Source organism: Lithobates pipiens, unplaced genomic scaffold (genome assembly GCF_037356315.1).
Source record: "Lithobates pipiens isolate NorthernLeopardFrog02 unplaced genomic scaffold, aLitPip1_a1.2 Scaffold_13, whole genome shotgun sequence".
NCBI classification, from domain to species: domain Eukaryota; kingdom Metazoa; phylum Chordata; class Amphibia; order Anura; family Ranidae; genus Lithobates; species Lithobates pipiens.
In genome coordinates, this window is record NW_027507718.1 from 28,364,369 (window position 1) to 28,390,777 (window position 26,409).

The 26,409-nt window shown below is 46.6% G+C and overlaps 1 protein-coding gene across 1 annotated transcript in view; it reads right to left on the reverse strand.

The window, feature by feature from the left end:
- LOC143975838 (transmembrane channel-like protein 2-A) overlaps window positions 1-26,409 on the reverse strand; it is a 152,826-nt gene that overhangs the window by 117,977 nt on the left and 8,440 nt on the right. The window contains exons 3-6 of the mRNA XM_077478402.1: window positions 25,461-25,598; window positions 16,016-16,106; window positions 12,704-12,785; window positions 551-657 (exon numbers count right to left, since the gene is read on the reverse strand). Coding sequence (XP_077334528.1) covers window positions 551-657; window positions 12,704-12,785; window positions 16,016-16,106; window positions 25,461-25,598 — 418 coding nt within the window. The remainder of the gene's footprint in view (window positions 1-550; window positions 658-12,703; window positions 12,786-16,015; window positions 16,107-25,460; window positions 25,599-26,409) is intronic.

Genomic DNA, 26,409 nt, shown 5'->3' on the forward strand with positions numbered 1-26,409 from the left:
ATGGGGTCTCAAGCTCATTGACCAGCCCACTCTCGGATCACTCTGTCACCCAGGCCACCACTGCTCTCATCCCAAGATGGTTGCTCCTCCTTCCCTTTTTCCAAATCTTATTAGTAAACATAAGGCCACAGGCCACACAGTGCATTTTTCCAATGCTTTTTTATGCTGATATACTCATTTCCACTTCATCCCCAATTACTCCTTCTCTTATATTTATACTGTAACTCCCTACCCAAAAAGGGCACAGGAAGCCACACACACAATAAAAAGTGCACCACAGCAGAAAAATATTTACCTTTTTTGCCCCAGCCTACAGGATCATACTCCAATGTCATGAGACATTCATAACATTTTATCTCAATAAGAAAGTATAGGTGAGTGAAATATTTGGAGAATAATATGAAAACACCAAAAAAGGAAAAATATAGATGCTAAAGCTTGTTTAGCAAAGCAAATATTTTGCTAGTAGCGTTTTACATTTTTTTCTAATTTTTTATAAAAGTAACCATTTTTATTTATTTCTTTAGTACGTCTGCTTGCTTTCACTTGCCTCAGGTATGATAATCAGTCCAAGCACCATGCACAAAAGAACTATGTTAACTCCATACATCCATCTGAGAAATATAAAGTATGATGCCACAGATGATCCAAAGTGACCTTAAATACAAAATGTGTTTTTAACAGTTTGATGCTTAAAATAGAACAAAATTATTTTAATTCATCAGATACATTTCTCTAATCTGAAACTTACCTGAAACCTAGATAGATAGATAGATAGATAGATAGATAGATAGATAGATAGATAGATAGATAGATAGAAAGATAGATAGATAGATAGAAAGATAGATCGACAGATAGATAGATATTTTACAGTATCACCTAAAATATTTAGAAGGTATAATTTGTCTGGGATGCACATAGTAATCAAAAATGTAAATGTTAATAGTGAATTGATATTCAGAATTTTAAAGACAGAAACTAATATTGTTAACTAGAATGTTCTCTTTTGAAGCTAGTTTCACTAGGACGAAGGCGGACAGAACTGATAACTATTATACTAAAATAATAGCTCTTTTTTTGTTTAAAGAGACTGTCACCAAATAAAAAAAATTATTTTCATGTAAAAGAATAGAAAAATATTTCATATGGTTACTGATCGCATAGCCCTCTCCACTTCTAGGATTATGTATTTATTTACTCTCTATTAGGTATAGTCTTAAAGTTCAGTTAAGACTAAACCTTGGCTGTTTGGGCGATCAATCCTTCCAGCTATTCGCCTGTGTTACCAGAGCTATCATGTACTTGACTGTGATGGATGCTGTTTATGAGGATAATCACAGGTAACTTTGTTCTTTACTTTTTTTCTGAAGTAATTATTCTCTTCACGACTCTCTGATGTTATAAAGTATTTTTTAACAGTAGCGTTTTATTGAATATGATAGGTAGCCATGCCCCCGTAGGTGTTTCTGATAATTGTGGTTCACCTGTCACCCTACCCAGCCCGGCATCCATCTCTCAGGCACTCAGAGACATAGAACAGTCCATAAGCTTTGTTTTTTTTGTTTTTAATTGAGGAGATTGAACTTAGATGGGGATGGGAAATTATGGGATGCCCAGGAAAGTGAGTCCCGCAGCTAAACATCCACAAGGGGGAGGTAGGCGCAGGGATGGCATGACATGTGCTGGACTGCACAGTCGCCGTCTTAAGGGGTGTGTATGGCCGCTTTAAGGGTTAGAGGTGGGCGGAGCCAGGGGCGGAGCCACGGCGTCCATTACATACTAGCAGGAACCATGCTAGCAGTTGGAGAGCGGAGGAGGAAGCAATCGGACGTACCCTCCCGCTCTGTGCTTTGGTGTACCAAGATGGCGGCGGCGGATTTTCTGGCGCAATTGCGCTCGGATGGAGACGCAGGGCACCGCATGGATCCAGGAACAAATAGCGGCCATGGCGGCAGACGGAGGTGCGGCGGCCGGCGGGGGAGCGGTGATGACACCTCGGGCGCGGCGTTCTCGGCCGCCCGAGCGGTACAGCCCGGATGTCGGTCCGGGGGGCCCCCAAGGAGCTGCTACAGAGACGGATCGGAGGGGGAGCGGGGGGGAGCCCCCAGCTGCAGGACGCCCCCCGCCTCCACCCCATCGGGGGTCAGGAGCGGCAGGTATGCCATGAGGGGGGCAAGGAGGAGGGGCCCAGACATTGCAATGGAGGAGGCCAGCTTTTCACAGGTCCCCCCCCCCACCAGCCCGGCGCAGATGTTTGGGGCGCAGCACAGACGCCAGAGGGACGGGGGCTGCAGGTCCATCCGGACAGCGGGGGCAGGAGGCTCAGCGGGTGGGGGGCCGGGCGTCAGGCGCGCCCCCCAGTCCCAGCCCAGGCAGCGGTCAGCGGACGGGTGGCCAGGGTGTTGGGCGGCCATCCAGTGCAAGTGGAGGTGCAGCAGGCAGCCGGCCTGGACGGCGTGGTCAGGAGGGTCGGCAGGTGGGGGACCAGGCATCAGGAACGGCCCCCAGTCCTCGACGGACCGACTTTGGGCGGAGGAGCGGTCAGAGGGCCAGCGGGGTGGTCGCGGAGTCGCTGGACAGAGGGAGTCGGTTGGAACGGCGACGTAGGAGCATGTCGCCAAGATGGGAGGGCGGGGCTGGCGGGCGGAGGAGCAGGTACTCTCTTCCACAGCGCACCAGACCCCAGGAGGAAGGAGCAGGCTCGTCCGGGATTCGCACCCCACGCCAGCAGCAAGTGGTCGCAGACGGGAGGTCCGAAGGCGAACTTTCGGAGTCGGATGGAGAGGGAGATCGTGGTCGGTCGTCTCCGTTGGGTCCGATGTCGGCGGCTGTGAGGCCCGGTCCTGGGCAGCCCGGTGAGTGCGAATCTTCTGTTTCCATTACATCCTTGTTACATGACTTGCTTGCACAGGGTAGGTCGCGAGGGGGGCAGGGCCGGGGGGGCGGAGGTGGTCCTGCCGGCGTCGGGGGCGAAGGACTCGCATGTGGGGCGGAGTGGCCTGGGGGGTCTTCTCTTGGGGCTCAAGGAGCTGGTTGGGAGGTTCGAACATGGGGCGGGTGGTCCGGCACAGGCGTGGCGCCCGGCGACTGAACCGGCCGCTGGCGCGGTTGTGACCGGGGTGCAGGCGCCCCCAGGAGCTTCGGGGGCACCTGCCGAGCTGCCAGTCAGCTCGAGTGCGGGCGGGGAGGCGGCTAAGGCGCCGGAGAAGAGCACGGATGCGGTGCGGCTGGCGGATGCGGCAAAAAGCGAGGTCTACGTCTGCTTTGAGGGCCCGTTGGAAGCCCATCTGAAGCCGGAGGTGAAGGAGAAGATTTGGAAAGGTGAGTATATTGAGATCTTCACCCTGCTGCCGCTGGAAAAGTTCAACCTGGACAGGTTGAAGCCCGAGGAGCGGAAGAAGAAGGACGAGGAGAAGCGTAGGTATCGGTTCATCCCTCGTACCTTTGCTAACTGGCTGCAGGCGTTCGCCATTTTGGCCAGTGTGGTGGGGGAAAAGGCTCCGGAACACTGTTCCACGCTGTTTGTGTACTTGGAAGCCATCAGTGAGGCACATAGGACTTACGGTGGTACAGCATGGCTTTGGTATGACCAGCAATTCAGGCAGAGGATGGCAGTCTGACCGTCGCTTCGCTGGAACCATAAGGACATTAGCCTATGGATGAAGTTAATGACGGCTGCGCGGGCACCTAACCAGTTTTTTCAGCCAGGGGTCGGAGGTTCAGCGACCTCAGGGCAACCGACCGAAAAATGTTGGGGTTTCTGCTGGCAGTTTAATGAGGGCTCCTGCAAGTTTGGGGCCAACTGCCGATTCAAGCACACGTGTTCAGGCTGCGGGGGATCCCACGCTCTGGCGAAATGTTTCCGGAAAGGAAAGGGTCGTCCTGGAGATCTTGCGAACAAGAGGGACGACTCCGGTGCGGGTGGCAAGGATGCTACCTTTTCTGCGTAGATATCCGGACCAGGTGCTGGCGGACAGTTTTACGTACAGTTTCAAGATCCCTTGTTCTCTTACGGCCGTCCCGCCTTTGGCACAAAATTTGAAGTCTGCGTTGCTGCACTCGGCGGTGGTTACCGAAAAATTGGGAAAGTAAGTTGCGTTGGGCCGCATGGCCGGCCCTTTTCCGACGGCGCCCCTTCCGGATATGGTGGTCTCCCCACTGAGGGTTGTGTTGAAGAAGGAGCCCAATAAGTTTCGGTTAATTCACCACCTGTCCTTCCCAAAAGGGGCGTCCGTCAATGATGCCATTCCCCCGGAGGAGTGTGCGGTGTCGTACACTTCTTTTGATGCGGCCATGTCGTGGGTTCGGCGCTATGGCCAAGGGACTATGATGGCAAAATCGGACATCGAATCGGCTTTTCGGCTGCTGCCAGTGCACCTGGATAGCTTTCGGCTGTTAGGCTGTCTGTGGGATGGGGGGTTTTACGTCGATCAGTGCCTGCCGATGGGTTGTTCGATTTTGTGCGCCTTTTTCGAGCAGTTTAGCTCCTTCTTGGAATGGGCAGTTCGGGAGGTGTCGGGCATCAACTCGGTCATCCACTATTTGGATGACTTCTTATGTGTTGGCCCGGCAGGCACCAATGTCTGTGCAGTTCTTTTGGGGACGCTACAACACTTGGCGGAGCGCTTTGGAGTTCCGTTGGCCCCGGGGAAAACGGAAGGCCCCACGGATTGCATTGTGTTCTTAGGAATTGTGATCGATTCAGTGAAAATGGAGTGTAGGCTGCCGGTGGACAAGCTCGAGCAGCTTCAGGCAGAAATTTGTGGGACCATGGGGATCCGGAAGATGCAACTGCGACAGTTGCAGTCGCTCCTTGGAAAACTAAATTTCGCATGTCGGATTATGCCAATGGGCCGTGTGTTTTGCCGCCGGCTGGCGGCCGCTACCGCTGGTGTCCGGGCTCCCACGCATTATGTGACCCTTACGCGGGACCATAGGGAGGACCTGAAGGTTTGGCAGGGGTTCTTGGAGTCATTTAATGGTCGGGCGCTGTGGATGTCCGGTCCGATCAGCAATGCGCCGCTCCCTGGCCAGTGGAATGGTCTGAGGCGGGGTTGCTGAAGAACTTGGTTTTGCTGGAATTGTTCCCCATCGTGGTGGCGGTGGAGTTATGGGGGGAGGCGTTCAGAAATATGAAGGTGAGGTTTAACTGTGATAACTTGGGAGTGGTTCAGGTGGTCAATCGGCTGACGGCGGCCTCTGGGCCGGTTGTCAGGCTTCTACGACATCTGGTACTGCGGTGTTTACAGGTGAATGCTTTCATTTATGCTGTGCACTTGCCTGGAGTGGAGAACACGATGGCTGACGCTCTGTCTCGTGTTTCAGTGGGACAGATTTCGGGGACTGGCGCCAGAGGCGGAGCGTCAAGGGATCGACTGCCCCACGTGGTTGTGGGGCGTTGCGCTGGAGTAACAGCGAGGTGGATTCAGCAGTCTGTGAGTGAGGCGACCTGGAGGGCCTACTCGAAGGTGTGGCAAGAGTGGTCGGATTGCCTAGAGGTTATCGGCATGGCCCCGGGCGACGCGGGCATGGCTCAGGCGGTCTTTTATTTTTTGAATGGGGCTATGGATAGAGGGGTGTCGGCGGCCACTATCGACCGGAAACTGTCAGCATTGGCCTTCTTATTCAAATGGCAGGGGCAGCGGGATCATAAGAAGGAGTTTTGGTTGCGTCAGGCGGTGAAAGGCTACAGGAGGGCACACAGGAGTAGGGATGGGAGGCGGCCGGTTTCTTTTGGCCTCTTTCAGGGCTTGTGCCGGGTGGTGGCCGGTATCTGCAGTTCAGTGTATGAACAGGCGCTGTTTCGGGCAGCATTCGCCCTCGCTTTCTTTGGGGCGTTGAGGGTCGGTGAACTGGTTAGCCGGTCAAGAAAGGCGGTAGGGGGTTTGGCGCTGGGGGATGTGGAGCTGGGCTGGGACAGGGTTCGCCTCTGGATCCGTCGGTCCAAGACTGACCAAGCCGGAAAAGGGGTTGCTGTGGAGGTGGCTGGGATTGAGGACGACGATATTTGCCCGGTGAAGGCGGTGGACAGATTCCTAGCGGTTCACTGTCCAAGTTTCAGTTTGTTTCGATTTTTCGTAAGTGCGTAAGGGTGTCAGGTTTTGACCCACTGAATTTTTCTTCCCATTCCTTTAGGATTGGGGCGGCTACGGAGGCTTCCAGGGCTGGTTTGGGTTCTGCGGCGGTCAGGAGGATTGGGAGGTGGGATTCGGATCGTTTTAAATTGTATGTCCGCCCGCAATGGTTAGGTTATTGAGCGGGTTGTGGGGACTGGGTAGGGTTGATGGGGTAGGCTTAAGTTGGTGATGGCTGTTCTAACCCCCCCCCCCTTTTTTTTTCCTCTTTTTGTTTTGTCATTTGCAGGTTATGAAGTTGGTCTGGTGTGGATACTGGGCCATTCTTTTGTTTTTTGGGGTGCAAAGAGAGCTGACATTCGGCCGAACGGCAGACAACTCCGCATACCTAGACAGGAGGCGCAGGTTCGGTGGATTGGGGTTCCGGGCATGCGTTGGAATAGGGTCTTGGGAGAAGTCCATAGATTTGCTAGACTGGACAGGCCTCCGAATGTTCTGTTATTTCATGTTGGGGGCAATGACATGGGTGCTAGGTCTATGAGGCAACTGATCAGGGATATCAAGTGGGATTTCCTGCGGTTGAAGTCGGATTACCCGGGAATGGTCATGGTCTGGTCGGATATGGTGGGTAGGTCATCCTGGCGTTGGGAGTTATCTGATAAAAAGGTTGACAGGGCCAGGGTGAAGGTAAACAAAGAGGTCAGCCGGTTCTTCATCAGGAATGGGGGCCTGGCTATCCGCCATAGGGAGTTGGAAGTTGACACCTGGCGGTATTTGCGGAGTGACGGGGTCCACTTGAATGATGTGGGTACTGATCTATGGTCACTGGGCCTTCAGGACGGCATTCAACGGGGGCTGTGTGTGTGGAGGTGCTCGAAAGGGTAAGGGGTTACCCCTTTCGGGCTGTGGCGGTTCTGGGGGCTTTAGATGAGGAAGTGAGGTACAGGTAAAAGGCCTGTTGTACCCATCCATGGGATGGGGGTGGTTATGTACTTCCAGGTTACGAGGGTTTAACCTGGAAGGGTTTAAAATGGGTAGGTCACTGCTACAGTTGTTTATAGCCTCCGAGACAGGGGTTGCCGTCTGGAGGTCAAGAGGTTACAGTTGAAGTTGTTGGCAGTGACCATTTTATGTTGTGATGCTACGTATCCATGACCCCTTGGAAAGGCTGGGAAAGTTTTTACCGTATTTAAATGTTGGTATTTATTAAATATTATATTTTTGTTTAAAAAAAGTTTAGGCCTGATGGCCATTTACTCCAAAACTGTCCAGTCGTTTGTTAAGAGGGACAAGGTTTGGGAGGGGGCGGTTAAGCTGGGTTATAAGGGTTCCAGGTATCTAAAACATAACACTGGGTTGAGTCCTACAGATGTCAAGTGAGTCCCGCAGCTAAACATCCACAAGGGGGAGGTAGGCGCAGGGACGGCATGACATGTGCTGGACTGCACAGTCGCCGTCTTAAGGGGTGTGTATGGCCGCTTTAAGGGTTAGAGGTGGGCGGAGCCAGGGCGGAGCCACGGCGTCCATTACGTACTAGCAGGGACCATGCTAGCAGTTGGAGAGCGGAGGAGGAAGCAATCCCCACCCACCCTCCCTGGTTTGGTACGGGGCTTCGGCCTCGGGTGATAGTGTGTTTCATTGGGCGGTTCTGGGGGCTTTAGATGAGGAAGTGAGGTACAGGTAAAAGGCCTGTTGTACCCATCCATGGGATGGGGGTGGTTATGTACTTCCAGGTTACGAGGGTTTAACCTGGAAGGGTTTAAAACGGGTAGGTCACTGCTACAGTTGTTTATAGCCTCCGAGACAGGGGTCTGGAGGTCAAGAGGTTACAGTTGAAGTTGTTGGCAGTGACCATTTTATGTTGTGATGCTACGTACCTATGACCCCTTGGAAAGGCTGGGAAAGTTTTTTACCGTATTTAAATGTTGGTATTTATTAAATATTATATTATTGTTTAATAAAAAGTTTAGGCTGATGGCCATTTACTCCAAAACTGTCCAGTCGTTTGTTAAGAGGGACAAGGTTTGGGAGGGGGCGGTTAAGCTGGAATATGAAGGTTCCAGGTATGTAAAACATAACACTGGGTTGAGTCCTACAGATGTCAAGATTCAGTGTAACTTGTTTGTCTTGTCTTCCTGTATATACACTCCAATCTTCTCTCCAGCACAAATCTTAGTCAAGACCTCTTTCCCTTCACACCTTCAGCACTTCACTTGCTGCAGACCGTTACTCCTCCAGCACTTCACTTGCTGCAGACTGTTAACACTTCATCTGCTGCAGATTCCCAGACCAGCTAGCACCACATGGTTAGGCCTGATGCTAACTCAGCCAGGCCTTAGTGAACTTCCTTTTGTGAGCAGGGGCCCTATTCCCCTATAGTGTAGAAATAATTACGGTGCTAACCGTCCTCAACTCTGCTACTGGTGCCAGTAAACCCTCTTCAGGCCCTGAAAGCCAGCTTGGCTGCAGCGAACTCTTTCCACTGCCCTTCTCACAGTCCACTCTTTTGGATCTGCACCCATGTCAAACTTCAAACTTCCAATTCTCTCAGGTGTGCCTCCCCAGTGTTTCGGACTGTGCTTCACTCACCAGCCCTGCTGGCTGCCACCAGTTGTCCTCTCTGGGGTCTCTTAGCAGTGCTCTCTGCCGCTGTCCTCTCTCTGCTCTCTCATGTGCCTCTCCTAAATGGTCTCTTCTTCTCCTGGTTGTACCCGAGCCCAGGCCCAAGGTCACCCCCCCCCAGACTGGGGAGCTCCCTGTGGGCCCCGACACCCTCCACACTCTCTCACTCCAGCTCTTCCGCCCAGCAAATCCTCCCCAGCTGGGATGACCCAGGGTATTTAAGGAGGCCTGCCCTCTTCCAATCCAAGTTGGGTTATTGGTCTAGGCTCCTCAGAATACCACAGACATAACAGAGAATACCTCTCCTCCTCTCTTTCTAGCACCTTCTTGAAAGAAGAGGAAAGTGGCAGTGATGCTACCTGCGAGTCGCCTAGCCCTACCCTGAGCCATTCCCAGCCCAGAATGAAAACAAACAGGCTTAGCCACCAGCTAGGCCTGCTTAAATTTTCCTACTCTATAGAAAAATCCTCACTCTAGCACCTACCTGACTAGAGGGTGCTACAGGTACAAAAAGAAAAAGGTACACCATAAGCCAAATAGCAACAGATTTTGTCCAGTACAGTAAATGCCAACATGAGAGAAAGGAAAGCCAAAGCTTTATAAACTTGGCAGTCAGCATGAAAAAATACACACAAAATAGAAAAAAGTTAACCATATTCGTTAACACATTTCCCAAAATGTGACACAGAAGAGGGGAATAAATCGTAAATATAAAAAATACATAAATAAAAAAGGGGGGGGGGGGGGGGTTCAAATGAAAAAAGGGTGGACAGGCTACAGCTGAATAATTAATATATTATTAAACTACAATACCATATAGGTATAGATAGAGACTAAACTTTATACTCATCAGCTGTAGGGAGTTCTTATAACATTTAATGTCCTTTAATTAGCCTTCTATACAGTATAACATAATCATGTTTGTTCTCATATTGTTTAGTATTTTATGCTGCATTCAGATATATTCTTGTTATTAATGTAGCACTAACATGTCAGGATCAGGGATGAGCTTTATGTCCCCCCAAAAATCCATACCAGACCCTTATCCGAACACGCAACCTGGCAGGCAGCAGGGAAAGGTGGGGACGAGAGTGCCCCCCCTCATGAACCATACCAGGCCACATGCCCTCAACATTGGGAGGGTGCTTTGAGGTAGCCCCTCAAAGCACCTTGTCCCCATGTTGATAGGGAGAAGGGCCTCATCCCCACAATCCTTGCCCGGTGGATGTGGGGGTCTGCGGGCTGGGGGCTTATCGGAATCTAGAAGCCCCCTTTAACAAGGGGACCCCCAGATCCCACCCCCCTGTGTGAATTGGAAATGGGGTACAAATGTACCCCTACCATTTTACAAAATAAGTGACAAAAAGGTTAAAAAACACAAGAGATGGTTTTTGTCAAGTCCTTTATTAATTTCTTCTTTCTGCTTCTTCTTTCTTCTGGTCTTCCTTCGGTGTTCTTCCTGTTCCTCTATCTTCTTCTTCTTCCTCCGCTCTTCTCGTCCCGCATCTTGCTCTGGCTTCTTCTCTGCTCCGTCCACACGTTCTGCCTCAGTGGGAGTCTTCAGCCACGTGAAGCTTTGATTCTTCTGACACTTCTTAAATGTAATCCGTTATTTAAGAAGTGTCAGAAGAATCAAAGCGTCACGTGGCTGAAGACTCCCACTGAGGCGGATCGTGCAGACGGGGCGGAGAAGAAGGCGGAACAAGATGTGGGACGAGAAGAGTGGAGGAAGAAGATGAAGAAGAAGATGGAGAAGAAGAACATGGGGTAAGAAGAAACTGAAGAAAGAAGAACATGGGGGCAAGGTGCTTTGAGGGGCTACCTCAAAGCAGCCTCCCAATGTTGAGGGCATGTGGTCTGGTACAGTTGGGGGGGGGGGGCTCTCTTGTGCCAGGTTGCATGCTCAGATAAGGGTCTGGTATGGACTTTTTTTCCTTGTCATTTTGCTGTCAGACTGTTCTAAACACGGGAAACATGCTCCCCTTTACAGGCATACAGACACCCCCCAGAAACGAAATTTAACCACTTGCTTACTGGGCACTTAAACCCCCCTCCTACCCAGACCAATTTTCAGCTTTCAGCGCTGATGCACTTTGAATGACAATTGCGCGGGCATACAACACTGTACCCAAATGAAATTTTTATAATTTTTTTCCCACAAATAGAGCTTTCTTTTGGTGTTATTTAATTACAGCTGGGAGTTTTATTTTTTGCTAAACAAACAAAAAAAGATGCAAAAAAAAAAAAATCATGTTTAATAGTTTGTTATAAAATTTTGCAAACAGGTCATTTTTCTCCTTCATTGAAGTGCGCTGATGAGGCGGCACTGATAGGCTGCACTGGTGGGCACTGATAGGCTGCATTGGTGGGCACTGATAGGCTGCACTGGTGGGCACTGATAGGCATAGTTAAGGCGGCACTAATAGGCACAGATAAGGCGACACCGATGGGCACAGATAAGATGGCACGGATGGGTGGCACGAATGGGTGGCACTAAGGGGCACTGATAGGTACCACTGATAGATGGGACTGATGGGCACTGATAGGTGGCACTGATAGGTGGCTCTGATAGGTGGCACTGCTGGGCACTGATGGGCACTGGTAGATGACACTGATGGGCATGGATATGTGGCACTGGGGTGCAGCACCTTTGTTGAGGCAGATTGTGGGCACTGCTGGGTGGCACTGCTGGGTGGCACTGTGGGCACTGCTGGGTGGCACTGACGGGGGGCACTTATTTTTTAATGAGGTGGCACTGGCAGGGGGCAGGTGGGCACTGGCAGGAAGTCCACAGTGAATATAATGGGAGTAATTTTGCTCTACACAAACATAAATAAAAGGTATATCCAATTTACAAGATTACTGACAAAAGGGAAGATATGCCAGAGAAATGCCTTAAAAAACAGAGCCATGGGCTAGTAAATTGCATTCTCCTTACGCTTGATTTAAGGAATATCTAATGTAGCCAGGTGCTTTGTTAGAGGAAAAAAAAAGCAATTTAGGATACTGTGCTGCAGTGCTTTCTGTGTTTTCAAATCCACCAGGGGGAGCTGACAAGCAGAAGAAGCTCAAGAGAAGTGATGGTTGCCAGTACTGAATCATGGGAGATGGCATTCGGGAAATAAACTTTACTATAGCAGTTAATGGACTATTGGACTACAATTCCCAATGCGAGCTGGGTATAAAGAGAGAGAGCGCTGTATTTTCAAAGTCTGAATACCGAGGGGTTTCCTTTTTGTTGCAAGGAGACCAAGGTGTGCACATTGCTGCTCCTGTGTGCACATCAATCTGCTGCAAGCCTGTGGCCACATGCTGAGGACTGGAGTCACTCCAGGCAGATCTGGAAGTGAGCTGACATCTGAATAGGGGGACCCCTGTTGCTGTATCGCTGGGACTGTTGAGAGGACACCACTGCCATTATGCTGAGAATGAGCACATAGGGACTGGCCATCTAACTAGCAGCATTATTTACTGCATGCAGACTTTACTGGAACTTTGCTTGTGTGCACTTCCATAAGGACTGGGCCCCGCATCCAAGTCGCATAACAGGAGATTGTGACTGGCTCTCGATGGAGCACACCTCTGTGGCGGCTGCGGAGTGAATTGAATCTTTGGCTCTATTTCAGGTCCGAATTTAGGCAAAAATTCAGGTCTGAGTCATCCCTGAAATGGAGAACAGGGGCTCACCAGACCCCAGCTGTGAGCCGCAAGCGATCTTAGTGTGAACCCAGCCTAAAAGTGATAAAAAAAATGTAACAGAATAAACAAAAAAAAATGAAAGCGTATTTGAAAAATTGCTGCGCAAATATCGTGTGACATAAAAGATTGCAATGACTGCAATTTTATTCCCTAGGGTCGCTGACAAAAAAATATATATAATGTTTTGGGGTTCTGGGTAATTTTATAGCATGTAGGAGAGGAATGGCAGAATTGGCCCAGTATGGAAGCAGTTAATATGTTCAAGGAAATGTATTCCTTACAAGTATAATCATGGTAATTCCACTTACTTTCAATTTCTTTTATTTTCATTTCCCAAGGTATGCAAGCAGTTTTAAAATTTTCAAAATCTCTCTTGAATTTCATCCATTTCTACAAGTAAAATACAGATTTTATGCTATAATGAGGTAAAATATAAGTGCATTGAAGTTTACATTGCTAAAAATGTACATAGCACTGCAATGAATGCAATGATTGGAGAGGCATTAACAATCACTGCTGACACTGGTGAAAAAGCTACATGCATTCTTGTGCACATGGGTACCTACTCCATGTCCTCCCATTGGTTTTGTAGGGGGTAGCTCTGGACTGGTTATAGTTGGTGGAGTGCCATCATCCCTACTAGATACAAAAGAGAAAACCCTCTAGGAGTGGGACTATGTAGGCACTAAACAGACAATTATATAAAAATATTATTTATTGGTACAGAAAAGATATATATATATATATATATATATATATAGATATATATATATATATATATATATATATATATATATATTGTACCAATAAATAATATTTTTATATAATTGATGTCTGTTTAAGCAAAAAATGGAAGGTATACTGTAAAACAGCAAGATTTCCATAAATGATTTCCCTTGTCTATGCAATACTGGAATGCCACATACAATGGCGCAAACAGTGAATTTTAATTGCAGCTGAAATTAGTTGAGGCAAATTTCGTTTTAGCTTGCAACTTTTTAGAGATCAAAATTTGGTAAAACCCACATGTGAAATAACAATATACACTAAATGTTGAGGATAAGAATCCATGTGGAAGTGTACTGTGTATATATATATATATATATATATATATATATATATATATATATATATATATATATATATATATTTATATATTTATATATTTATATATACAGTATCCCACAAAAGTGATCTCTCACATTTTTGTAAATATTTTATTTATTGTATCTTTTCATGTGACAACACCGAAGAAATGACACTTTACTACAATGTAAAATAGTGAGTGTACAGCTTATAACAGTTTAAATTTGCTGTCCCCTCAAAATAACTCAACACACAGCCATTAATGTCTAAACCGCTGGCAACAAAAGTAAGTACACCCCTAAGTGAAAATGTCCAAATTGGGCTCAATTAGCCATTTTCCCTCCCCGGTACACACTATCAGATTGTCTGCTGAGTTTTTCCTTCAGATTTACCAAAACCATATAATATGAGGTCAAACCTTAGGAGTTTCAATGTGTATGCAATCAGGCAGGCCCTTCTACTACATGGTTTTGGTAAATCTGAAGGAAAAACTCAGCAGACAATCTGATAGTGTGTACGGGGCTTTAGTGTTACAAGTTCTCAGGTGTGTATGGGGAGCAGGTGTGTTAAATTTGGTGTTTTCGCTCTCACTCTCTCCTACTGGTCACTGGAAGTTCAACATGGCACCTCACGGCAAAGAACTCTCTGAGGATCTGAAAAAAAGAATTGTTACTCTACATAAAGATGGCCTAGGCTATAAGAAGATTGCTAAGACCCTGAAACTGAGCTGTAGCATGGTGGCCAAGACCTTACAGTGGTTTAACAGGACAGGTTCCACCCAGAACAGGCCTGGCTATGATCGACCAAATAAGTTAAGTGCACAAGCTCAGTGTCCTATCCAGAGGTTGTCTTTGGGAAATAGATGTATGAGTGCAGCCAGCATTACTGGAGAGGATGAAGGGGTGGGGGGTCAGCCTGTCAGTGCTCAGACCATACACTACACAATGCATCAAATTGGTCTGCATGGCTGTCGTTCCAGAAGGAAGCCTCTTGTAAAGATGATGTGCAAGAAAGCCTGCAAACAGTTTGCTGAAGACAAGCAGACTAAGGACATGGATCACTGGAAACATGTCCTGTGGTCTGATGAGACCAAAATAAACATATGTGTGGCGGGAACCAGGTCTGGAGTACACAGACAAGTGTGTCTTGCCTACAGTCAAGCAGGGTGGTGGGAGTGTCATGGTCTGGGGCTGCATGAGTGCTGCTGGCACTGGGGAGCTACAGTTCATTGAGAGAACCATGAATGCCAACATGTACTGTGACATACTGAAGAAGAGCATGATCCCCTCCCTTCAAAGACTGGGCCGCAGGGCAGTATTCCAACATGATAACGACCCCAAACACACCTCCAAGGGGACCACTGCCTTGCTAAAGAAGCTGAGGGTAAAGGTGATGGACTGGTCAAACATGTGTCCAGACCTAAACCCTATTGAGCATCTGTGGGGCATCCTCAAATGGAAGGTGGAGGAGCGCAAGGTCTTTAACATCCACCAGCTCCATGATGTAATCGGGGGTGAGTGGAAGAGGACTCCAGTGGCAACCTGTGAAGCTCTGGTGAACTCCATGCCCAAGAGGGTTAAGGCAGTGTTGGAAAGTAATTGTGCCACAAAATATTGACATTTTGGGCCCAATTTGGACATTTTCACTAAGGAGTGTACTCACTTTTGTTGCCAGCAGTTTAGACATTAATGGCTGTGTGTTGAGTTATTTTGAGGGGACAGCAGATTTACACTGTTATACAAGCTGTACACTCACTACTTTACATGGTAGAAAAGCGTAATTTCTTCAGTGCTGTCACATGAAAAGATATAGTATAATATTTACAAAAATGTGATGGGGTGTACTCACTTTTGTGAGATACTGTGTATATATATATATATATATATATATATATATATATATATACAATCATTCTAGATTGTAAACTCTAACGAGCAGGGCCCTCTGATTCCTTCTGTATTAATATATATTGTGCCTCTACTCATTGCCCTCACATTGTAAAGCGCCGCGCAAACTGTTGGTGCTATATAAATCCTGTATAATAATATTAATATACAGTAATAATATATATAACTTACTATATTCTTTTACCAGGTGGTATATGATTATTTTATAAATCACAATATACAGTTGCTTCTGTCTAACTTACATTCATGTTTACATAAAAAACTGTTGCAGTAATGAAATATCAGTAAGGTTCCTTTCACACTTCTGCGACTTTTCCTGCTACTTGGGACTACAAAATCACATGACAAGTCATACTCTGGGATTTCCAATGAGTACCATTCATATCTGTGCGACTTCTAGTCGCGGCTACTTCAAAGTAGTCTCTGCTTTAATTTAGTCTGACTTTGATGCGACTTGAGGTCCATATACCTCAAAATTACACAGGCATTGCTTCAAGTCACGTCAAAGTCGCACAACTTTCAGGTCGTACAAGTGGGAAAGGGGCCTAAGTGATATTATTTTAAAACCATTATATAATAATACATACTGTTCATATTTTCAGCAAAAATTACTGTTTGTAAAAATACCTTAGCCATCATGATTTTATATGCATAGAGCTTTCTTCCTTTTCCTCTTCCTAGAGTTCCTTCAAATCTCTCAACAAAATCATGTGCCTCCCTGATTAAAGAAAAGGTGCAGTTAGCACAAAAAATAATAGCTTTTTTTTGGAAGCCAAATCATTACCTTTAAAACTGTAGGTTACAAGAAGTCTACTAAATGTTTTATTTATAAAGCAGCGGTAGTACCACACATTTACTAAGCACAGCAGTATTCTTCACAAATATGTATTGTGTTCTGCTAAATTCAGGACTCTGATCAAGTAGAACACATTTAAAATTAATATTATTATTATATATATATAGCACCGTCAATTTATGCAGCGCTATATATATACATTGTACATTCACATCAGTCCTTACCCTCAAGGAGCTTACAATCTAAGGTCCCTAATGCCCTGTACACACGGTCGGACTTTCCGACGACAAAATCCGTCAGATTTTTTCCGATGGATTTTGACGCAAACTTGTTTAGCATACACACGGCCACACAAAGTTGTCGGAAAATCCGATTGTACTGAATGCGGTGACATAGAACATGTACGATGGGACTATAAATGGGTCAGTAGCCAATAGCTTTCGTCTCGTAATTTATTCTGAGCATGCGTGGCACTTTGTCTTTCGGAATTGTCTACACGCGATCGGAATTTAAACAATCGGATTTTGTTGTCAGAAAATTTTAGATCCAGCTCTCAAACTTTGTGTTGGAAATTCCGATGGAAAAAGTCTAATGGAGCCCACACATGATTGGATTTTCTGACAACATGATCTGATTGCACATTTTCTGTTGGAAATTCAGATATACTAGAGCCAATTTGGACAGAGGCCAATTAGCCTACCAGCATGTCTATGGAGTGTGGGAGAAGGCCGGAGTGCCTGGAGGAGGCCCATGCAAGCTCCAGGCAGGTAGTGTCAGTTGTGGGATGCAAGCCAGTGACCCTTCTTATTGCTAGGCAAGAGTGATACCCACTACACCACTGTCCCGCCCCATAAAATAAAGAAGAAAGCCATAAGTCATTAAAGCAGCCTGTCTTCCAATCACAGATTTCTTTATAGAGCGTTAAGCAGAGACAGGTCAGAGACACACTGCAGGTTACACATTACAGCCTGAATTTTGTGGGATGTAAAATGCAGGTCATAGTGTGGCCTAAGTTTGCAGTGTATAGTAGATAGGGATGAGCTCAGTGTTCGAGTCGAATGCATGTTTGCACGTTCGGCAAAGCCAGAACTCTGTGGGCCGTTTGCGCCATATTCGTGTGGCGCTCACGGCGCCCACAATGCACGTCAGCAGCTGGACGTGTTGAGCCGCATCATGCTGAAGACTTGGTAGAGTAGATGACCAAGCCCTCCTCATCCCCCTCATCCTCTCTCACCCAGGCTCAGGGTACTAGCAAAGCAGCTGCCAACGCGTCCTCTTCCCTAGTCTCAATGTCATCAGTCACTCCTTCCCTAGACCCACCATGTCTTCCTGAGGAGTCCCCCGAATTTTTACCACAGTGTTGGGTATATGCTCCAGGAGGATGCCCAGCGTTTTAAAGGCTTTGATGATGATACCCAGCTAGAGGAAGGCAATAGCAGGAGCGCAGAGAGGAGATGCTCACGAAGGACAGCAATCTGGCAGTCATGTTCCATCAGCTGCAGCATACTGCCAGATTTGCTCCAGTGATGAAGAGGGAGGGGATGATGAGGTCACTGACTCCACGTGGATGCCTGATAGGAGAGGGGAGGAGAAGGCACATGTTCAATGAAGCAGGATGCCCTCCGGGGGCCTGCTTAGGGACAGTACATCGACTGAATCACACTGCAGAGCTCAGAGCTGCCTCTGTGCATTATTCCAAAAGTTCTTTGATGTGGGCCTTTTTTGAGACGCGTGCATCAGATCGCACTGCCGCTATCTGCAACATATGTCTCAAGTGTATCTTGCGTGGCCAAAACATCAGCCGCTTGGGCACCACATGCTAGACCAGACATATGTTGATCTGCCATGCAGCCCGTGGGCAAACGTACCTTAAAGACCCACACCAAAGAACAAAGTGGACCTCTCCTTGCTCCTCATCAGCTGGGATCTCCAACCCCACTAAACGTTCAGTCCTCTCTGAAACCTGCACTGAGAGGAATGAAGGTGTAGAATTGGGTGTGTCACAGCCAAGTACTTGAGGGCACTCTGCTAGCAGTACACCGATGTCCGATTGTAGCAGGCAAATTTTCCTGCCTCAGCTGCTGGACTGTCAAAAAAAGTTCACTCCCAGCCATCCACATGCCCAGCGGTTGCATGCTAGCTTGGCTAAATTTCTAGCACTTCAACTGCTGCCTTTTCAGTTGGTAGACTCAGCCCCCTTCCATGAGTTTGTGCAATGTGTGGTTCCTCAGTGGCAGGTCCCCAAACGCCACTTTTTCTCACAGAAGGCGATTCCGGCTCTCTACCGGCACGTGGAAGGCAATATCCATGCCTCGCTGGACAGGTGCATATTACTGCTGCCTCATGGTCCAGCAGGCATGGACAGGGACGTTACCTATCTTTCACGGCCCATTGGGTCACTCTTCTGGCAGCTGGGAAGGATGCAGGACAAGGTGCTGTAGTGTTGGAGGTTGTTCTGCCACCACGCCTCCAAAATGCTACTACTGGTTGTGACACACCTCTCTCCTCCACCCCCTCCTCTTCTTCTTCCTCTATGTCCTCTTCCAGTGCTTTGTCCTCGGAACCAGTGGTGCTTCATAGGCATTCAAGGAGCTACGCAAGTACGCAAGCAAAATGATGCCATGCTGTGCTTGCGCTGGTTTGTTTGGGGGACAGGAGCCACACTGTTATATTTTGCCAGATCTGCAGGGGCCGGCTGAGAGGTGGTTGACGAAACGCCAGCTTAAGCCAGGAATGGTGGTTTACGACAATGGCACCAACCTCCTCTCTGCCCTCTGACAGAGACAACTGACCCATCTGCCCTGTGTGACTCATGTCCTTAATCTAGTGGTGCAACGGTTCTTGGGCAGGTACCCGGGCTTACGGGATGTCTGTGTGCATTTCCGCCGATTATTTAATGCCAGTGCTCGGCTAGCTGAGCTCCAAAAAGAGTTGAACCTGCCCAAGAACCGCCTTTTATCTGACATGCCCACCAGGTGGAACTCAACATTGGTCATGCTGCAGCGGCTGCACACGCAGCAGAGGGTCATCAATGAGTACTTGTGCGACTACGGCACCAGGACAGGGTCAGGGGAGCTTGTTTTTTTTTCACCATGCCAGTGGGGCATGATCAGGGATGCATACACTGTCCTGTCATCATTTGAGGAGGCCACGAGGATGGTGAGCAGTGACAATGCATGCATCAGTGACACTGTACCTCTTGTCCACCTGTATACGCTGCATGGAATAATGGACAGGGCACTTGAGGCAGAACAGAGACAGGAAAAGGAGGACTTCCTTGTCTCTCAAGGCCCCCTTTATCCAGACAGTGTTCCTGCTGTCCCGCCCATCACACAGGAAGAGGATGAGGAGGAGCAGGAGGAGGAGGATTGTGTCAGCATGGAGGTGGAGCCTGGCACTCAGCATCAGCAGCAGCAGTCTTTTAGGGATGATTTACAGTCCCAAGAAACCCGTAGACTTGTACGTGGCTGGGAGGAGGTGGCTGTGGATCATGTTGTCCTTAGTGACCCAGAGGACTCCGGACCGAATGTCTCAGCTAACCTACGCTACATGGCCTCCCTGATCCTGCAAAGCCAGCTACCTATCACCTTAAGCTGAGGTAACCCGAATAATTTTTTTTTTAAATGTCACATCCCTTCAAGACTGCCTATGCTGATGCTGAGTGACTGTCCTGTTATGTTGACTGACTATCCTCTTCCTCCTCAATGATCCTGCTGATAGCTTGGAAGAATATTTTTGGTTTTGGCTGACGCCACCAGTGGCTAAGGCCCAATTTTTCAGCCCCTGTTTAACAGGGGTGTGTAATTACAATTTTTTGATGCAATGCTTTGCAGCAGGGCTCATTCCTGCTCTCCAACTAGAGTACATGGGAGAGGTTGCAGTGTCGTGGCACCAGCACCAGTGCCTAATGCCCAATTTTGTAGCCCCTGTTTAACAGGGGCATGTAATTACAATTTTTGATGCAATGCTTTGCAGCAGGGCTCATTCCTGCTCTCCAACTAGAGTACATGGGAGAGGTTGCAGTGTCGTAAGTGATTAGTTTATTAGACAAGCACAAACTGATCACAGGTATTCAAGGATGGTAAGGTTTTAACAAATAATATGACTGCCAGAACTCTAGCCACATATACAGTATATAGCTCCTATACTCTATGAGTGTGCCCATGCACACAAGAGGCACACACTTTGGCACCATTTTTTAAACCAATTTATAAACTGTGCCAATCAGGCAGTTTGACAGTTCACTACTTTTTCAACAAACTGCAAGTTGGATTGATAAGAGATTGTGATTAGCCTGATCTTCAGAATCCTGAATCTTCATAGCCTCTACCAAGATTCTAGTCTTCATGAATTGTCTGATTAAATGCAAACTGATAGCAGGGGAAAGGAGATGAGCAGCCCGTAGAAGCAAATTACCAGGCCTTTGTCTATTATAATATGGAATCATGTGATCAACAGAGGTGTAAGCAATCAATGTTTAACCAGCCTTGTCTCTCTGTTGGATAGACATGGTTGTAACTTTTTTTTTTTTTTATTATTTGATTGACTTCTACAAAATGTTTGCTCATTTGACCAATAGCGGGACAGAGGGATTGTAACAATATTTTTGACTTGGGTATCCCCTTACAGGATCCCACCTCGTATTGCTTTCTTTTCTCTCTAGCTTTTAGTACAGTTGCAGGTGCCCTTTTTGGTCAAAGTAAGTACATGAGTAATTGTCGAATTCCTGTCAGCTTGCACAACTCTGTCCAATCTCATTTTAATCCACAGGGCTTCTCCAAGGATGCTTTTTTTTACCATTATCTTTAAACACTAAAGCACTTTTTGATGCTGCAATCATGACCTAAGATACCAAACAAGGCACTTATGGGTCTTTAACAGTGGCAGCTGATGTTTTTTTGTGGCAAACAACCACCCACCCCCCCCCCCCCCCCGAGCAGCACCCACCCCTCTGCTGTTTGCCAGTTGGTCCAGCACTTACCCCTTATCATGGTGGGTGGTGGGTGGCAGGCAGCGCGGTGCAGCGGCTCGGTTCAGAGTCCTCTCCTCCATGGCGGTTTCCAGCTCCTCCCCTCCTCCTCCTAGGTGTTCAATAGGATTGCCTGTCCTTTCAGCAAAACCCACTTCCTGATTGGCCAGGAGGAGGAAACCTGGGAGGGCTCGGAGCACACTCTCTGCGACCCAAGCCCACCTTATATTGTAGTCTATTAGAGCCTCTGGCTCTAATCGGTGCTTCAAAAAAACAAACAGCACCCCATATTGGAATCCTTGCACCGATTTCCTGAAAGGAGCCGGACACATGGATAGGGGAAGCAGCGGAGGACAAGGGGGCAGCGCCCATGCGCCCTTAATGGACGGGCCACCCCTGGTCTTTAAAGAAGAAAACTTCACTTGAATAAAACTCACCCATTGTGTAGTTCTATTAGTCTAATAGTTCTAAGTCAGGTGCACATCTTTAAACTCTGAGTGTAAGCTGAGTATACATGTATAAAAATTTGGTTGGTTCAGCAGAAACTGCCAAAATTTTAGATCTGTGTGAAAACCCGTTGTCAGAATAGAATAATGTAGTGGGGAGATTTCTGCATTGGCATCACTTGTGTGGATGCTTATATCTGTGAGTTTTTGCTTGTTTTTTTTCATTCAGCCCCCTGGTTAAACAAGAATAAACTCAGTGTATATCCAGCTTTGGTCTCATAAATTGAACACAGATGTCAGCGCTCAAGCGTGGAGGGCAACAGATAGAAAAAGCAAGCAAAAGAGCTTTACCCCCATAATACTAATCAATTCTCATGGTGTATGAAAATCAGTCCAGGACTTGCAACTCTTTTTTGGCTGACGAGATCTTCAATACTAAGCAAACATAGAAAAATGAGCGTACACCAGTGCAATAACTTCTGACGCCGTTAATTGTTAAATTAAAGTGGTAGTAAAGTCCACTGTGCAACTTTTACCTAACGGTTAAGCTTATAATAAAGCTTACCTGAAGGTAAAATGAATATCTCCTAAACATGCACCATTTAGGAGATATTCCTTTGAGTAGCTGCTGGTGACATCACAGGCGTATGCGCACAGTGCTCTCAATGGGTGGCATGCCATCCATTGAGAGAGCTGTGCTAATGACTCCCGCATGCATGTGCAGGTGTGACGTCATTGCAGCTCGGCCATTCAAATGGTCAGAGCTGCTGAACACAGAAGGAAGACAGGGTGAAGATGGAAGTCCTATCAAAAGTGAGGTGACAGCATGCCATTGGAGAACTTCGTTTTGCAGGTAAGTCTTTCATAATGCTAGCCCATTATGCCATTACAATGCAGGGGGCCTAAAGGATTTTTAATTTAGTTTTAATTTACTATTGCTTTAAAATACTCGCAAAAAAAAAATGACAATCATGTCAAAAGCCAAATGCAAGGCCCCTTTCACATCCTTGGGGCCTAATGTGAATTAAGACCTCTCCAACACCAACATAAATTGGTAGTAAGTGCAGAATAGCTAACACACTTCAAAGGTCAATCCCTCTTCCTCTGAACTGAGGTAGAAAGCTTTAGTATTTTAACATCTTTTTAACAATTTGATGGTGTCAGAAAGTTTTGCATTAGGCTGGTGTGAACTCTCTTTCTTTGTTTTCATTTTTTTAACTTGGTCAGATTTGGCTCTTTTGTGCCATTACCCCTTCTATATCAGTTATTATCATTGTATTTTAAATGCAGTAAAGAATTAAACATGCATCCATACAAGATGTAGGTAAACACATGACCAATGTATGGTGCCTAATTAGTGTGTATGCATATAGCTGCCCCTAACCCATTTATGAATGGAATGAATCTATTTGTAACATTAAAAAAAATACAATAAAGGTATGGCACTCATATACAAAAATAACCATATGTGAATACAATGATCCTAGTATTCCATCAAAACATAAGTGAATATAAACATATAAAAAATAAACAAATATTTAAATCAGTCCAATGTGATATAATCCCAAAACCAAAAGACCACTTTTTATGAGGCAAGATCCCATAATGTACATGCTGTTCATGCAGGTGTCAAAATCTCCAATTACGTCACTTCCGGTTTCTCTCCAGCAGCAGTAATTGCAGATTATGTTAACTTGCCTGTTTTCACTAAACACTGGCAGCATATACACTACAGTACATGGAGGGTTGGCTGTTTTGATAGAACAATGGCTAAGCAGTAAAAAGCAGTAAGCGCCACACCTTTATTGTATTTTATGTTATATATACAAGATGGCATCCCGTGAAGCTTGGCTGTAACCTGCACCAATGCCTAGTCACTGAAACTGGAGAAAAATGGGCTAATGAACAAAAATCTATAAGCCATTGTGGCAGGGCGATGCTCCACCAGGGTGAAGTTTACTCAGGATTCTCAACCAGGCAGTTTGAGGGGCTCCAGGAGGTTTGCTTAATTAGGAGGATACTGGCTTTTCAGTTTCCTCATTATTTAGAAAAATCTATTTTGTGACCTGGAGCCTGAAGATCTCTTATGGCCCGTACACTCGATTAGACTATCCGGCAGACTTAGTCCGGCAGACAACCCGCCGGACTTTGCAGCGGAGGTCCGCCGGACTTTTGAAATGAACGGACTTGCCCACACACGGAGAAAAGTCTGTTCATTTTGAACGTGACTCCAGGTAGATGGAACTAGCAAAGGAAGCCAATGTCGCCGCCTCCATCGGCGAGATTGATACCTCTCTGGCCCCGTCACCTGGTATGGATTTAAAGGGGAACCCCTACGCCAAAAAAAACGGCGTGGGGGTCCCCCCAAAGTCCATAGCAGACCCTTATCCAAGCACGCAGCCTGGCGAGTCAGGAAAGGGGGTGGGGATGAGCGAGCACCCCCCCGAGCCGTACCAGGCCGCGTGCCCTTAACATGGGGGGTGCTTTGGGGAAGGGGGGCCCTACTATTAGATTACCTTGATGGTATCTAACTAGTTAATCTGACACTCCAGCGCTCCGTTATCCACTAATTACCATCTTGAAAGGCTTCCAAGGTAACGGCTGACTAGTCCTGGCCACAACAGACTATATATACCTCCTCCAAAATGGCCACAGTCATAGCCTGATGAAGGAGCACACATGCACTGAACAAGCGCTTCTCCCCGCTCTCTCTCAAATCGGAAGTGACATACTTTGATGTCTGTGGGCCGTCCTCAGTGTCTGGAAGCATAGGTCCCTGGAACTATCAGCTGACTGTTCACCAGTGAGAAGATCTTCTTTCCCACGAGCGGATGAACCACATTATTAATCCCACATAATCTTGTGAGTTACCAATTGCCTTTTATGGAATAAAATTTCTTAATAATGCTGCACTTAGATGGGGCTGCTCTCCTTCCGTATTTGCCTTCCCACAGAGTTACTTCTAGCCTGTCACGAGCTGGCAACCGCCCACAGTCAGCTTATCTAAGAACACTTCAACTGTCCTTGTGCCACAAATGTTCCCCTCTACATGAACTCAATGTGAAAGAGAGTTCTAATTACCCATTCTCTCTTTATTCAGCTGATCGAGCGCAAATGATGGAATGCACTTTTTCGTGTGCTGGGCTATTAGTAGTGACCTGGATTTCCTGAGGGGTCCAGGTGTGTGCAAGGGAGAAGCCAGATGGGTGCATGTGTGCACTGGAAAAAACAAAGACTCAAGCCTGGGAGCCAGAGCAGCAACTAGTTGTATGAACAAAGCATGTGTCTGTGAGAGAACAGTCTGTAGGTAACAGACAAGGGCCTGAGGAATAAGGCCACAACCATAGGGCTATATGTGTAAGCCAGGAGGCTCAATGCTGAATACCCCTGTGAAGGAAACTCGTGTTTTGTTTTTTAACTTTCTTTTAAATAAAAGTGGGCCAACAAGCCCTGAAATAAATTCTGGTATGGACTGTACTCGCTAGCGAGCGCTACACTTGAGCTAGATAACCCTGACCTTCATACCATCTAAAAGACCTTTCCTATAAATTATATTTATGCAATATTACAAAAGTGAAAATGGTTTTTCTTGTGATTGTTTTTTTTTTTTTTTTTTTTTACGGAATGGCATTGGTTGAAGTTAAGTCAACGGTTTTCCACAGGTACCACTAGTTAGCAAATAAAGGGCATAGTCTTTTTATGAAAAACTTCTGTGGCTGCAGACACCAATAGATGTGAGCTGATTCCCTATCATTTTAAAATATGAACAATAAACACCCCTCTCTATTTTTCTGGCAAAACATTGCCTTATAGGAAATTATGTTTCAATATACAGGCATTGTACTTTTATTAGTACCTTACTTTAGCACATGAAGTTTCTTTGACATGCGCCAAGGTTTGCTTCTCATGTTTGAAATTATTATTTTTTTCTCTTCGACTTCTTTCATTAGCCTTTCTCTTTCTCCTTCTGACATACTTTCTTCATCAGAGCTCGAGGAGCTTGAGGAGCTACAAAAAAAATATTAATATATAAATGTCACATGACAGTTTCAATGTAGCAAACAAATCAAGTAACTTGATGCTAGCCACCAACATACTTGTCATTTGTCACAAATCAAGAACCCTGATGCTAGCCACCAACATATTTGTCTACTGTTACCAGGAATGAAAGGAAAATCCAAAAATTGTGAGTTGTCACTAGGGATGAGCTTAGGGTTCAGTTTGACAGAGGCTTCAACCTGAACTCTAGAAGAGGTTTAAAATGTTTTTAAAAAAAAGGACAGGACAAAAACCCTTTTAGCATTAAAAGGCCTTAAATTCCAAGACATGTTGCAGGAGTTTTCCAACAATATAAACACAGGAGTGCAGTTAGTTGTGACACGTTGGCTGATGTCACAGAGCCGATCCAGTCTGGGGAAAGATCACGACCATATGGTTGGGATCCACCCAGATGTTTGGAGCGGCATCTGGCTCATCCTCTCAGCAATCTGCCTCCCAGCTGCTCCCAACCCCTCCACAGCTCAGTACTCCAGTGAGTGCAGGGAGATTGAGCCGCTGATTGACAGTCATGGCTCTCTGCACAGAGTGGCAGGGAGAACCGAGCAATCAGCAGTGTTTTATTGCTCAGTTCTCAGTCTTATGCCACATACACTCAGTCTGATTTTCCAACGGGAAATGTTGGATATGAGCTTGTTGGCTGAAAGTCCGACCATGTGTATGCTCCATTGAACATTTGTTGTCAGACTTTCCACCAGCAAATGTTGGCTAGCAGGTTCTCAAATTTTCCGATCATGTGTACACAATTCCGTCG